This window comes from Phoenix dactylifera, chromosome 8 (genome assembly GCF_051530095.1).
Source record: "Phoenix dactylifera cultivar Ajwa chromosome 8, Ajwa_hap1_PhDact_Kaust_v1.1, whole genome shotgun sequence".
Classification (NCBI taxonomy): domain Eukaryota; kingdom Viridiplantae; phylum Streptophyta; class Magnoliopsida; order Arecales; family Arecaceae; genus Phoenix; species Phoenix dactylifera.
The window spans coordinates 28,179,595-28,192,654 of NC_143197.1; the positions used below are offsets into that span (position 1 = coordinate 28,179,595).

Consider the following 13,060-nt stretch of genomic DNA (forward strand, 5'->3'; position numbering starts at 1 on the left):
GACTGCAAACTCTATTTCCATTAGATAAGAAATATTATTTATACTACATAAACAGCTAAAGTGTTATGATAAAAATGAACAAGAGGACATCATACCCGAGAATGAGACAGCTGTCAGTGAAAAAGAAAAATGGAGCATCGTCTGTAAGGATCAATTTCTTTAGGAAAGGTACAGTTCCAATAACAATTGCCAGGATCTGTTGCAAGATCAATTGTACAAATTAATAATGATAAAACAGAAGTTATATCAGTCAAACTCAAAAAAAGCAAATCCTTAAGCATAACGAATTTTAATAGTAAATGACAAGCTTCACAAGAATCAGATTTTTTCTTTTAAGAAAACAAATCAACCATAAGAAATGAGGAAAACTGCAGATTGTCCCAATCCCTGTATGATATCATTTAAAGCCTTTTCCAGTTCTTGTCAACAGCTACTTCTCTGTGGAATAGAACTCTAAGTCGAGAAGGCTTTATTTAAGAATAGTAGAGTATGACTGGAATTTCATCCAAAGTATTAAAGGATTGTTGAATAAAGTGGAGATTTGACCGTACAGATACTGAAAATATCTACCATAATTTATATTTGAACGGATTACTTACAGAAGCAGTTATAGGAGGCTGAAAAATCTGTTTTAGCTTCAATTTTTCAACAAGATAGTGCAGCCGGCTGATTATCTGCATCAGGGGTTTCAGTTGTTAAATCACCCAAAAAAGAAAAAACACAAATCTAGTAGAAAAAAGGATTGTAGTAATTGCAATCATCAGGAGATAAATCTGTCAAATAAAAAATGTTTCTTGAAAGAATAGCCAGATTTGCAACTATTTCATTACAAACTTCTCAGAAAATGAACAGATGGTGTTTAATAAAACAAAGATAGCTGAGAGTGATGGGAGGGACAGCGTAGGAGGAGAAAAATCTCCAGCAGTCTGGGAAGTAATCGATCCAGTAATCCCTAGAAAACTAGGATACTGCACTCCTTTTAAAAAGTGTTATTTCTTATTCAGACTACTCTGAATCAAATCTGTTTTGGTTAAGCACTCCTTTTTCTTTTGGTTTGTTCTCCTCAAACTCCTAAATGTTTGGATATAAGCATCTCTTATTGCTGGATACGATGCTCCAGTGTCCAAATAGGGCTTTAGAAACAATGTACCAACAATTTTTCAGGGGCAACTTTCCTGCCGATTAGCATGTATGCAATCCTAAATGCTAAAAAATACATACAATTTAGGAACCATGTGCTATCTAGATGGATCATGTTAAATTAATCAATTTTCAATTTTAGCAGATTACTATTGACACTCTGTACATGTGATTGCGCTTTTGTCAGCCATAACAACTATTTGGCTGTTTTAACACCTTATTGTTTGCGGTTGCTAAAAGAAGAAATTTCTTATCTATGCCTAGGTTATTAAAATATAAATCCCGAATTGTAACCCAAAATTGTAGCCCAAAATTCAAGTTGCAAAGTTTGGAGCTGCAGCTATTTATATTGTCATTGGACAACAAAAGCACTTTATCTTTATTTTCCAGTATGACAGGGTTGGATGATGTAAGCTTTAAATTGCTGCTGCAAAGCATGTCCAAAAAGCATTTAGATTGAAAATATTGTAAACTATAGCAGTTGAAATATGTTGTTTAATAGAGTTAATGACTTGGGTCTATTTTGACTGGTTGCTCTGAAACCAGACAAACCTGTAACCTACTGTTTTGGTCAAAACTGACCATATCTAATCTGCAAGGGGACACGTATAACTGAAAATTACTTGTTTTGAACACTTAATTTAGTTTGCTAGGACAAAATCCCCCTTCCCCCTGAATGAGATAGTTACAGCAGAATGTCCAAATATAGCAAGATAATATCAGGTGCAAGAAAATATCCTTACAAGTGTGACAGTTAGTAGTCAGCATGCAAGTTACAACATACATTTATGTTAATAAACTTCTTTGTATGATATCATAAATATATAGATATATTCACATCATAAACTCTCTCTAATATTTATTTCCCTTGGTGAAGTGAATGCTCTGTAATCTAACAATTGACCATTTCACTTGAATAGGGTTAACCAAGAAACGCTATCCTACAGAAAGCTAAAAAATTAGAATGAATGGAATCTAACATTGAAGTTTGAACCTCAATCTGCTTGATACTCTAATAAAGATACTGACAAGTTAGTTCTAAAGGAGAGAACTTTTAGAAATGATATCCAAGAAAAAATTACATTGGTCTAACTCTAAACACAATTTCATGTTGTCAGCCCAAACAGATCACTCTATTCAAAACGCAAATTCACAAAACAAATGCACAAAGTTGTGAACTATGGATAATTATAGAAAGTCTCTTTCAAAAAATTGCATAAAAACCATCATCTATGATATCATTCTAATCATGAATCTAATGTAAAATAGCAGAACAAGAACTCTGGAGTAGGGTGGCTCCATATTGGATTCACTATATTGAAAGCTAACGTCATGATAAGCAATTTCTTTTCGAAAAGTTTTTTCAGTTAGATGATTTTTTAAGAAACAGTTAGATAATGGTCCTAATATTTGTAAACAGTATCATATCTTCATACAAAATACCAATGCATTTCCATGCACAAGTTGGTGAAATCTTCAACAAACCCATGAAAGGGGACAATTGTGAGTGCTTTCAACAAAGGTGACTATAATCACAAAGTCAAAAACCACATTGGCCCCACTAAAGCTACTAACCCATCTTCTTCATATCCTTGGATAATGCTATTCCAGAGATATATTCAGTTAGAGGTTGGAATCTGCCATCATCTCAGAACCTACTCTACAACATTATCATGACATAGATATGATGCCATGCACAAGCAAATGGGATTGCTTCACATAGGAAAGGAAAATGGTAGATCTAACCAGCATAGAAATTTCAATACACAATCAGAAGTCAGAATTGCCCTTGTCCACCCTAGCCTACCTTCCCATGATTCCATAGTGAATGCTAATGCCAGCTTCGTCCTAGCATAACTCACACCTAAGTCACCTTTGGCAATGGGTCCCTGATTTATTGTGTTTTCACAAGTGGGGAATTCTACTCCCGATCACTGGATGGAAAGAGTGATCTCTGGGACCACCAATAAGAGACTCTCCTAACCTGAATGATACTATTGTCAAGGCAACCTTGTGCCTGATGAGCTTGTGGCAATGAATATTATGCTTTAGCCATACATCTTTCTTGATGAGCTGCCCAACATGATGGAGTAGTTGCACCATCGCTGGGACCACCAGTGATGTTTAAAGAATTAGGCAACATGATTTCAGGCCCCATTCCAGGGTCATGCAGGAGTACTTTATAGCATCCCTCTTAATGAAGCATCAAATGCTTTGGAGATGGTACCCATGGTAAGGTTGAACGAGCAGGAAGAGATGGAGGCTCGTTGGACCGCTAACAAAAGAATGCGGCTCCTTGTTAGCTTGCAAAGCTTCTTATTTAGAATTACAAGTAATTCTTTTCTCTTGTTGGATTGGAAAGGATTTCTTTATGGACTTGTCTGGATTAATATTTAAAAATAGTAAAATTGGACTTCACAAGTCCAGCTATAATATGCATAGTTTAGCTTTCTCTTTAATTTCCATGAAATTATGTCTTGCAATTTGAGTCATTTGACCTTATGTGGGTTTTTATTTACCAGGGTTTAATCAGCAGGTACCTTTAAGTTTAGAATCAACCAAATGACCATAAATAAATAAAAATTCATTCTAGAACTCATGTCAAATTGTCAAGACTTATGAGGTTTGACTAGGTAACCAACCTAATTACCTAACCAACCTAATTTAGCTAATTGATCTTGACCTAAAGTATGCAAATAGCTTATTATGCATATGCTGTGATTTGAGCTCATTACAAATAAATGGAATCATTGTGTCTGAAATCTAATTTGGGATTTACGTATAAAATGGTCCAGATCTACTCATCCATCCTTACTAAGAGCCATGTCACATGGTCAATATTTCATCACAAATTATGCCATGTTGTCGAATGGATAGAATATTTGTCATGTAATCTAAGGGGGATATAAACTTTTTGTTTAGAGATCAATCACTACGATGACAATATCAAGAACCTAAAACCCTATGATAAACCACCTCTTAAGAGGCACAAGTTTGAATTCCCTAGTTCAACTAAGGGATGATATTCCTTTGATATGTTTTCAAATGGGGTTTCTTTTAAGACTAGCTTGCTCAAAAAGATACAGTACTTAGAATTAAAAATAAAAAAAACCATAAATAAAATAAGCATGTGCCCATGCACGTATAAGATTTTGGGTCATTCATTTGTGAAGCTACAAGAAACACAAAATGTTCTTACTTTTCCTCTTTTTGAAGATTCTAAGATTATTGCCTCAGGCTTTTGTTGAGTTAGCAACGGCACTTGCTCAGGTACAGCATTATTAATAGCAATAACAGGAGCCGCAATTGGGAGCTTCTCCTCTTCAAGGCTATCAAAGGTTTCTCCAGGGGGTGGAGCAAGCATCTGAAACACGTAAGTGTACAGAACAACTGCGCCAACCTGCCATATCACCAACTTCAAATTAAAAAATATCTATTTTGTAAATGAATACAAGGCAAAATGGTAAACTGCATTATGCTTGCAGGTCCTGATATCTTGGTGATTTTTGATCATTATCTCAATGAACCAGGTGGAGTTTACCCTTCCTCTGGATGATGGTAGTAATATTAATAACAACAAATGTCATTATGATGGATATATGATCAAAAGAATAAATGCACCTTCATTTTTATCCAGGAAAATGGCAGAGTAGCACATGAATTAATGCAAATGATGTTTTTCTCGGCCAGTACAAGCTTATATTCACAAATCAGCAGCATACCAAAAATATTCATTATTTCAATGCCTGAGGTGTACATATGGTGATAAGAACGATTATTGACCTCCTACAAATCATTCAAGACAAATATAATTCAAGTTCTCCATGAGAACATTCTTCACAAGAAATCTAAAACTCTTGAGATGCGAGAATCAACGATACTCGATCATTTTTCTTTTCGCTCTCAAAATACATATTTGAAATGGACCACTAAAAGCAAGCATCAAACTTCATTATTATATTGCACTGGGAACAAAACATGCATATGAAATTCACATAGTAAAGTTCTATTATGAAAAATGCATAACAGCTAATCTATAGAGATTCAAAAGCAAAAGTTGGTGCAATAAGGCCTCAACAGAGCGAATTACACTAGCCAACCATTATACAACTCATTCCAGATCATAAGCCTTAGAAAGTAAAATTGATGACCTTCTCTGAATTACAAAAGGAGGTTTGATAAAAGGCAGTGCATAACATTTTGATGCAGGAGCAGTTTAGATTTTGATAGGAGATCAAGGTTTAATTCAAATGAGGAGCATGTTTTGAAAATATTAATGATATTTATTTGGAAACCCAACTGAAATACAGGTGATAGAACTAAAAGTTCTGAACAAACTGGGCCAGCTTAGTCTGTCAAGTATTTTCATTGAATATCATCTTTGGTGTACAGCCAAAGCACAGTAGTGGACCCTACTAATTATGAGTTATCATGAGATATTACAAAAGGTTTCTTCTAGTAATTATGTTTGCATTGAAGTATATCCTCTTTTGTGCATTGTAAACACAGTGAGACACCAATTTATGCAGAATCGGTAGAACATACATAATATCTACAACTTCTTTGCCTTAAAAACACATCATATTTACATATGTAGTAGTTTCCATGTATAGTCTTGTTTATTATTCTGCGGTAGATGTTGTTAGAAATCCTTTGATCTCAAGCTGAATTGCAATCAACTCTAGAACCAAAAGTACTGGCTTCTCTTTTATCGTTGACACATGAGAAAGAACCAATAATGAACTATAGTTCGGATACCTTCTGAACCTAATTTCATACATATAAATCATCTTCTCTTTCCTAAAAGTAAAAAGAAAGAAAGAAAGGAAAGGAAAGATGGAAGATGGAAGATATTTAACTAATAATCATGAAAACATCTTCAGTATTTGACTAAAATTTTAGAATTATAATTTATATAATTATGAAATATCAACCAATGGAAAGTTAATTATAGTACAAAAGTAGCATATGCACATATAGCATCCAGTTATCTAATTATTGTCAAGTCGCATCCATATATGAGTCATTGGTATATTTTATAGTAAATATGATGAATATATGGGGCTAAGTTGGTTCTTCATGAATTTATCATATGTGATTTTAGACACAGCGTTTATTTTGTTATACTAGATCTTCACATACAAAGGTATTGTAATGCCATAGATGAATAATAGTATTTTTTTTTAATCTTTCATGTCATGGACTTCCACTTTATATTCTACCTTGTCTGCTGTTAATGCATCCAATAAACATGGAAAAGAGTTAAGCTAAATACAAAAAAACATTTTGCTCCATGATTTGAAAAACTATCAAATCTGCTTCATTACACTTTGTTTTGACAGGTATGCATGCATTAATTGACTCTACAGAAGATGGGAAAAATTGTTCAAAATAAATTTCATTTTTGCATTCATAAAATGAAGCAGAAAAGTGGAAATTAGATGAAGAAAAATGCCATGGAGTAAAAATGAACCTGACTTTGCATCTATTCATAATAAGCTTTACTGATAATAAGAAATGGAACTGTCAGTCTCACATTCATTTACTGGAGAAGACAAGAAAAAACATGAACTATCTACTCTTCAGAAAAATAGATCAGACAGGTTAAGGAGAAGCAAAGATGGGTCCAAAAAACTTTCTTGACAGGAGTACTTGGAGTAAAGAAAGCAAAGAAATTAATATTTTTGTATTTGTACTTGAGAGTCAGCACCTACCCACTGACCAAATGATATATATGCGTTTCCATCTTGGCTACATTTGTTAGAGTCACCAAATGGATTGGATTCATCTCGACATAAAGCTGCAATAAGCACAAGAGGTATATTCCCGATGTTCCCTGTATTCAAGTAGAAACGATTCATTACTATAAAGAATGCATACTGTAGCAGAATGTTGATAGGACATTGTCCACAAGTCATTCGGATCACACTCTCATGTGTAACAAATAGTGAAGCATGAAATCCTACTCTTTATTGCTGTATTATTGTTGAGGGCAAAACAAAGATGGCCGTAAAGATAGCATTCAGAGCATTGGTAGAGATTGGGAGATCCATCACCAAGACAAGAAATCACAAGCTTGAGGTATAAAATAGCTTAGCTTGCAACATGTCGAAGGTTCAAAACATGAAATCCTAATTCTTGCCTCAAATAACCCATTTAAGTTCAGATTCGCAGAAAATGATAGCATCAGAAGACACTTCATCTTGCAGACAATGGCATCAATTTAAACGACTATCTCAATTATAATTATGAACACAAACTCTTTCCCCTTAAGAAAGTAATATTTTTCTTTAAAAGCATATGAATATTACATCAATGATACAAACACATAAAACAAACTCAACATATACTTGTTCCATCTAGAAAACTTGCATGACTGTGAAACCAGTGATAATGGCAGATTCGATTTACAGCACACTCCAATGTTTTGTTGTTTAGTAAAAGAGAAGTTTAAGGTCCCCAATGCATTTATTTCAGCAATATAATACAAATCCAACAAACCACCCCATCACAGTTTGACCTACTGTTGCTTTCAATAGCATATTACGTGATGATTCAAAAAACCATTGCTTAAGAAATGCTTTGCTTCCCCAGGACTAATCCCTAAAGCTTAATATGGACCACATGAAGAAAGAAAAATCTGTCAGAGGAAATTATATGTTAAATGCTACTGGTTCATCCATTTTCACTCTGATCAATTGAGTCATGTGATTTATCTAGTAATCTATTTCTTTTTGAAAGCAACAGAGCCAGCATAAGTTGTTCTCCCTTGTTAGTTTCATTCATCTGTTTAATTACTTTCAGGAACTGTGCATTCTAACTGTCATCCTAGCCCTCCCATTCTCTAGATCAAGATCCACCTCCAACTTTCCAATTGCGCATGCAGTGCGAATGCCCAACACAACTATATTCAAATTTAAACTAAAGAACTATAAAACCAATATCTAAAGGACCAATATCAGTCAGTCATTAATGTGCATTGGAGATGCTGGGACAGTAATTAAGCATGCAAATAAATTTTCTGGAAAGAGACAAAATAACAATGTTTGTTTTCATACTAAGAAAGTAACTCGCCAATTCCAATATGTATGATAGTGAACTTGAAATATGGATATGGGGGTCGAACAATACATGCGACAATAAAACCAATTAAGGATCCTGATATTGTAGCCATAATGACATTGACAGGAATATACCACCTGCATTTCCAACTTTGTTAGTTAGTTCCATGCTAGTATATAATTTATATTTTCAATTCGAAAATAAAGAAGCTATTTTACAAATTTATCATACCAAAACATCATCACTGGAAACACATCAAATAAAAGAGGAGAAATGACAATATCATAAAATCTATAAATCACCTGCTGTTACAATGTTAGGCATTGCATATTTTTGAAAAAAAAAAACAGAGCATTAGGCAGGAACAGAAAAAAGGAGCATTCACCATCAATATAAAGATTATAAATAACTTCATGTAGGCTGAGAAAACACCTAAGTCCAGAAAATTGAAAGGGATGAAACTCAGAAAAGTAAGAACAAGCCCTCAATGCTAGAAAATAATTTCTTGGCCAATAGAAGTTACAACAAAAATTTACAAGAAAATACCAAGAAACATCGTGTCATGTCAAATGCTTTATGTCCAAAAGTAATTCCTTAACATCAACTTTCCCTCTTGAACCTCCCCATCCCAAAAATTCCACCCCCAGGAAAGAAGGAAAAAAAAATACTAGCATGCTTCTACAGAGGGATGGGTTTTTATTCCTGCTAATGGTCTTTTATATATCCTAAATTACCTTCGCCATGACTTCACACTAGTTCAAACTGGGATGACACCAATTTTAAGAGCAGAAAAGGTTCTAGAAATGTTATAAAGCATTCAGTGCTCTATGTAGCCGACCACCTAATGACTGCTTAAGACTTACCATTCTACCTTAAGATTGAGATATATTTCTAAATTTGTGATATTTGGCATCATCCTCTCTCACTTACTCTAGCACACGTGTGTATGCACGCAGTTATTAGAAGATCCATAAAAAGGCCTACTAAGAAACTTAATATTTCACCAACAAATCAAGAAAGATGTTAAAGGACAATATCACATACTATCACAGTTTGCTTTTCAAACTTAAATATATTAACCAAAAATAAGTCAAGAAGCATTCTTACCACTCCAACAAATTTTCTAGAGTAATTGCTCTTCCAAGTTGAGAAAATATTAGACAAGGAAGGAGGAGAGAGAAGACTAGCTGCACAAATATCAAAACAGGCTGTTAACAACCCCACTGGAGAACTTGGAAAGAGATCAAAAGTAATTGACAAATTAACACGATTCCTTTTTTTATTTCCAATTGCTCAAAAACAACAGTCTAATCAGCATGAATTATGAAGCAGAAAAATAACACCTGCAATAAATTCGGCACTATTTGTGAAAATCAAAGCACTAAAATGATCTCATACGCTTTAACCAGACTTGCTAAATGGGTATGTAGAGGTGAGAAATTTCCTTTGCAGTTATTATAAGGCCTCCAAAAATATCTTGCAGTTCAGATGTACAAAAGGATAATGATAACTTTCTTCAAGCATGCAAAAGGAAAGACAATTAAAATTCACATTATCATTCAATTAAACGAGTCCCTTGGGATACATCTTACTAATTATATACATTATCCAATTAATGGGATGATACTGTTTGATAAAAAAAAATTGCACTATTCTTCAAGAATTGCCCTATACCCAGTGAGATGGCCCCTACTCCAAGTGACGGTAAGATCACACCAAAACATTACATATTTTGGGGGACCCCACCTGCATTTGATGAAGGTACCAGATCCGTAAGAAGGTCCCCATCATGGAAAATTTATACCATACAAAAATCTACCATTTTAAGTAGCGAACTTTGGAAGCCAACTGATGGATCAAGAGAATTTAAGACTACGATAGGTTGCTGAGAAAGTGTAGGAAGGATATGCACGAAAGAGGACATAATTTTCTCCATCTAGATTCTAGGCATACTTAACCCATTTCCACCCATTTTTATCTACTTACCTTTCTCAACAATCAAACATAGAGTAAGTAGTAGTGCTGCCACAGGTAATGAATAAAAAGACAACTTTCTTTACCCACTGCTCCCTCTGTTTTTCTTTCCACCTTGACCCATTAAATTCCTTTTTAATCAGTTTTGTACCATTCCATAATATTTAAATAACAAATCGACCTCTTTAAAATTAAAACTGCTGTGTCTCTGTGTGTTGTGTGTATGCATGCACGTAGATGAAATCAATTAATATATTTTGAGAAAAAAATTATTCAGTTTTTGCTGGAATTTCAAAAAGTGAGATCGGAACTATGTAAAACTTTCAAAATTTGCTAACAACCATATATAAACATTACTTAAATGTCAAAGCAAAGAGAATGTGGAAAAGGAAAGATACCATTCCGGTCAAAAGTTCTGGATTGCCCCCGACGTTTGGGAGAATAACGATGATACCATTCCGTACGAGAACAAACCGGCCGCCCGCATAATTCTTCACTTCTTTGAAAGTACGAGCCGTGGGACCATGCAATCTCTCTCTTACTCCGGCCTGCCTGCTTGCCTCGCTGACTTTAGGAAGCTCTCTCTTCAAAGTTGGGAAGATTTTTTTTATTTATGATATCCTAATTTTCATACCATTTTGTGCAAGTGTAACTTGAAAATCTTACTTAAAATAGTCGTGTTACTGCATTTAATCGAGAATCTTCTTTGTAAGGACGTAAATTTAGTTTTAAATGTGACACATAGGGGATTTTGTAGTTTAATGTGGGTTGAAATTACCAACTCCATTTTTTAATGATTTGCGGCTTGTTTAGAAACTTTTCTTGAGAAAACAAAGCTTTTTATAAAACTATAATATTGTAAATGCGCTGATTCTGATAATCTATGTTATGTCATATGTAAGCTCTTAATAAGAAATACAATGGAGAAATGTCATATTAGGAGTATGTTTGATGTTACTTAAAAAAAAAAAAGTATGTTTATACTTTTTTAAAAAATAGGTTCTCTAAATATATATATATGTGTGGTAAATTATCTAAAACTTGCTTTTATTAAAAAAGATTAAAAAATATTTAGACGGCTACTTTTACAAGGAAAGAAAAAACTTTAAAAATCAAATTTGGAGGGGGGGGGGGTGCTCTTAACTTTAGCGTGGGATTTCATATATTAAAAAAAAAAAACTTTGGTGTGAGATTTGTATGTTATTTTATTTGACCCCTTCATAATCCATTCCACTCGTGTGGTTTGATTAGGTTATTTTTATTTTTTAAATTATATTAATAAGTGAATAAAATATAGCTCTAAAGAGTGGACCACCAACTCATTATTTTATATTTAAATCCGGTCAACTTTTACATATCTCTAGTTTGTCTTGTACCTACTTAGATAAACCACCAATAGGCTATCATAGCGAACTTTGTACTTGTTCATCCATCTCAACCTACTTTGATCTATAAAAATATATATTTTCTACAAATATTCTTTTATTCCTTGATTTAAGCATATGACCAATAAAAAAAAAACATATAATTAAGTTAAAAAAATGCTAACACAGCATGATCATTAAGGATTCCATCAAAAATATAACAGAAATTGCACCGAACATGCTAGATACATGGAGTTGCAAGCACGCAAATGCTTAGATCTAATCAATTTTGTTCCTGTGTACAAAAATAATAGTTATTAGTTTCGTGATAGTTCAAACTCCAGCCAACTCATGCCCATCTCTAGGTCCAAGTTGAAGCTTGTGAAAAATATAATAGAAATTGCATCGAACATTAAAGCTAGTCTAGATACATGGAGTTGCAACTACACAAATGTTTAGATCTTATCAATTTTGATCTTGTGTGCATAAATAATAGTTATTAGTTTCGTGATGGTTCAATTAAACTCGGAACTCCGGCCAACTCATGCCCATTCCTAGGTCCAAGTTGAAGCTTGTGAAAAATATTATAGAAATTTCATCGAACATTAAAGCTAGTCTAGATACATGGAGTTGCAATCACACAAATGTTTAGATCTTATCAATTTTGATCTTGTGTGCATAAATAATAGTTATTAGTTTCGTGATAGTTCAGTTAAACTCAGAACTTCGGCCAACTCATGCCCATTCTTAGGTCCATGTCGAAGCTTATGAAAAATATTTTAGAAATTGCATCGAATATTAAAACTAGTCTAGATACATGAAGTTGGAAGCACACAAATGTTTAGATCTAATCAATTTTGATCCGGTGTGCATAAATAATAGGTATTAGTTTCGTGATGGTTGTGGTAAACTCGGAACTCCAAGCCAACTCATGCCCATGCTTAGGTCCAAGTTGATGCTGGTGATAATGATTGAATCATGACATTCCAAGCTAGGGATGGAGTATCAAGCAAAAAAAGTGATATCTGAGAGGATAGGACCATGTTATGAAGAATAAAAGGAAAAGGAGACCATTCTCTGCCACAAAAGGAAAAAAATAGGACCACGTACCATGGATTTCGTCGATGGTCTTTTTCATGCAGGCCCTTCGCGGCACCATCGGCCTCTCCCGCCAGGGAAAAGTCCAAAGACTTTAATTAAACTAATGCGACGGGTGCAAAAATGGTTTGCGTTCATTCGCTACCATGGGAAGCTACCAAGGAAACTTCTCATCCTATTTAAGTCGACACCTCTGGTGGCTAAATTAGCCGCCGGAGAGCTCATGCTTTTCTCGTTTGTTCCCATCCAAACGAGGGCGGAGTCACGGCGAAGCTGGGTTCGGTTGTCCGTTGGGTACACCGGAGCTGGTCTCGTTTGGACAGCGTAATGGGCCAGTTTTTGTCGTAGCAGTCAGGCTGGACTTAAGGTGGGGCCCGTGACAGAGGGGTAAGGCCCCACGAAGGCTGCAAGATAGGATAACA

At 34.4% G+C, this 13,060-nt stretch overlaps 1 protein-coding gene across 2 annotated transcripts; it reads right to left on the reverse strand.

Annotated features, from left to right (window-relative positions):
* LOC120110124 (protein PIN-LIKES 6-like) lies at positions 1-9,376 on the reverse strand. Of its 2 annotated transcripts, XM_089925071.1 has the most exons (6): positions 9,310-9,376; positions 8,272-8,339; positions 6,855-6,976; positions 4,340-4,540; positions 600-674; positions 1-196 (listed from the first exon to the last, which is right to left on the reverse strand). In XM_089925071.1, the coding sequence occupies exons 2-6, from the start codon at positions 8,312-8,314 to the stop codon at positions 56-58; spliced, it is 582 nt and encodes a 193-aa protein (XP_089781197.1). In that variant the 5' UTR covers positions 8,315-8,339; positions 9,310-9,376; the 3' UTR covers positions 1-55. The 2 variants fall into 2 exon arrangements, with proteins under 2 accessions (XP_089781197.1, XP_088559512.2); XM_088703386.2 differs by lacking the exon at positions 9,310-9,376 and having other exon boundaries at positions 8,215-8,331.
* Positions 9,377-13,060: the final 3,684 nt, after the last annotated feature.

Bases quoted from the DNA above. Each gene is read 5' to 3' on its own strand.
- LOC120110124 (XM_088703386.2), bottom strand. From the start codon at position 8,314: ATGGCTACAATATCAGGATCCTTAATTGGTTTTATTGTCGCATGTATT. The intron at 4,541-6,854 runs GTAGGTGCTGAC...GTGATATGGCAG, and splicing joins ATATATCATTTGGTCAGTGG to GTTGGCGCAGTTGTTCTGTA. The intron at 675-4,339 runs GTAAGAACATTT...CCCCTGATGCAG, and splicing joins AATCTTCAAAAAGAGGAAAA to ATAATCAGCCGGCTGCACTA.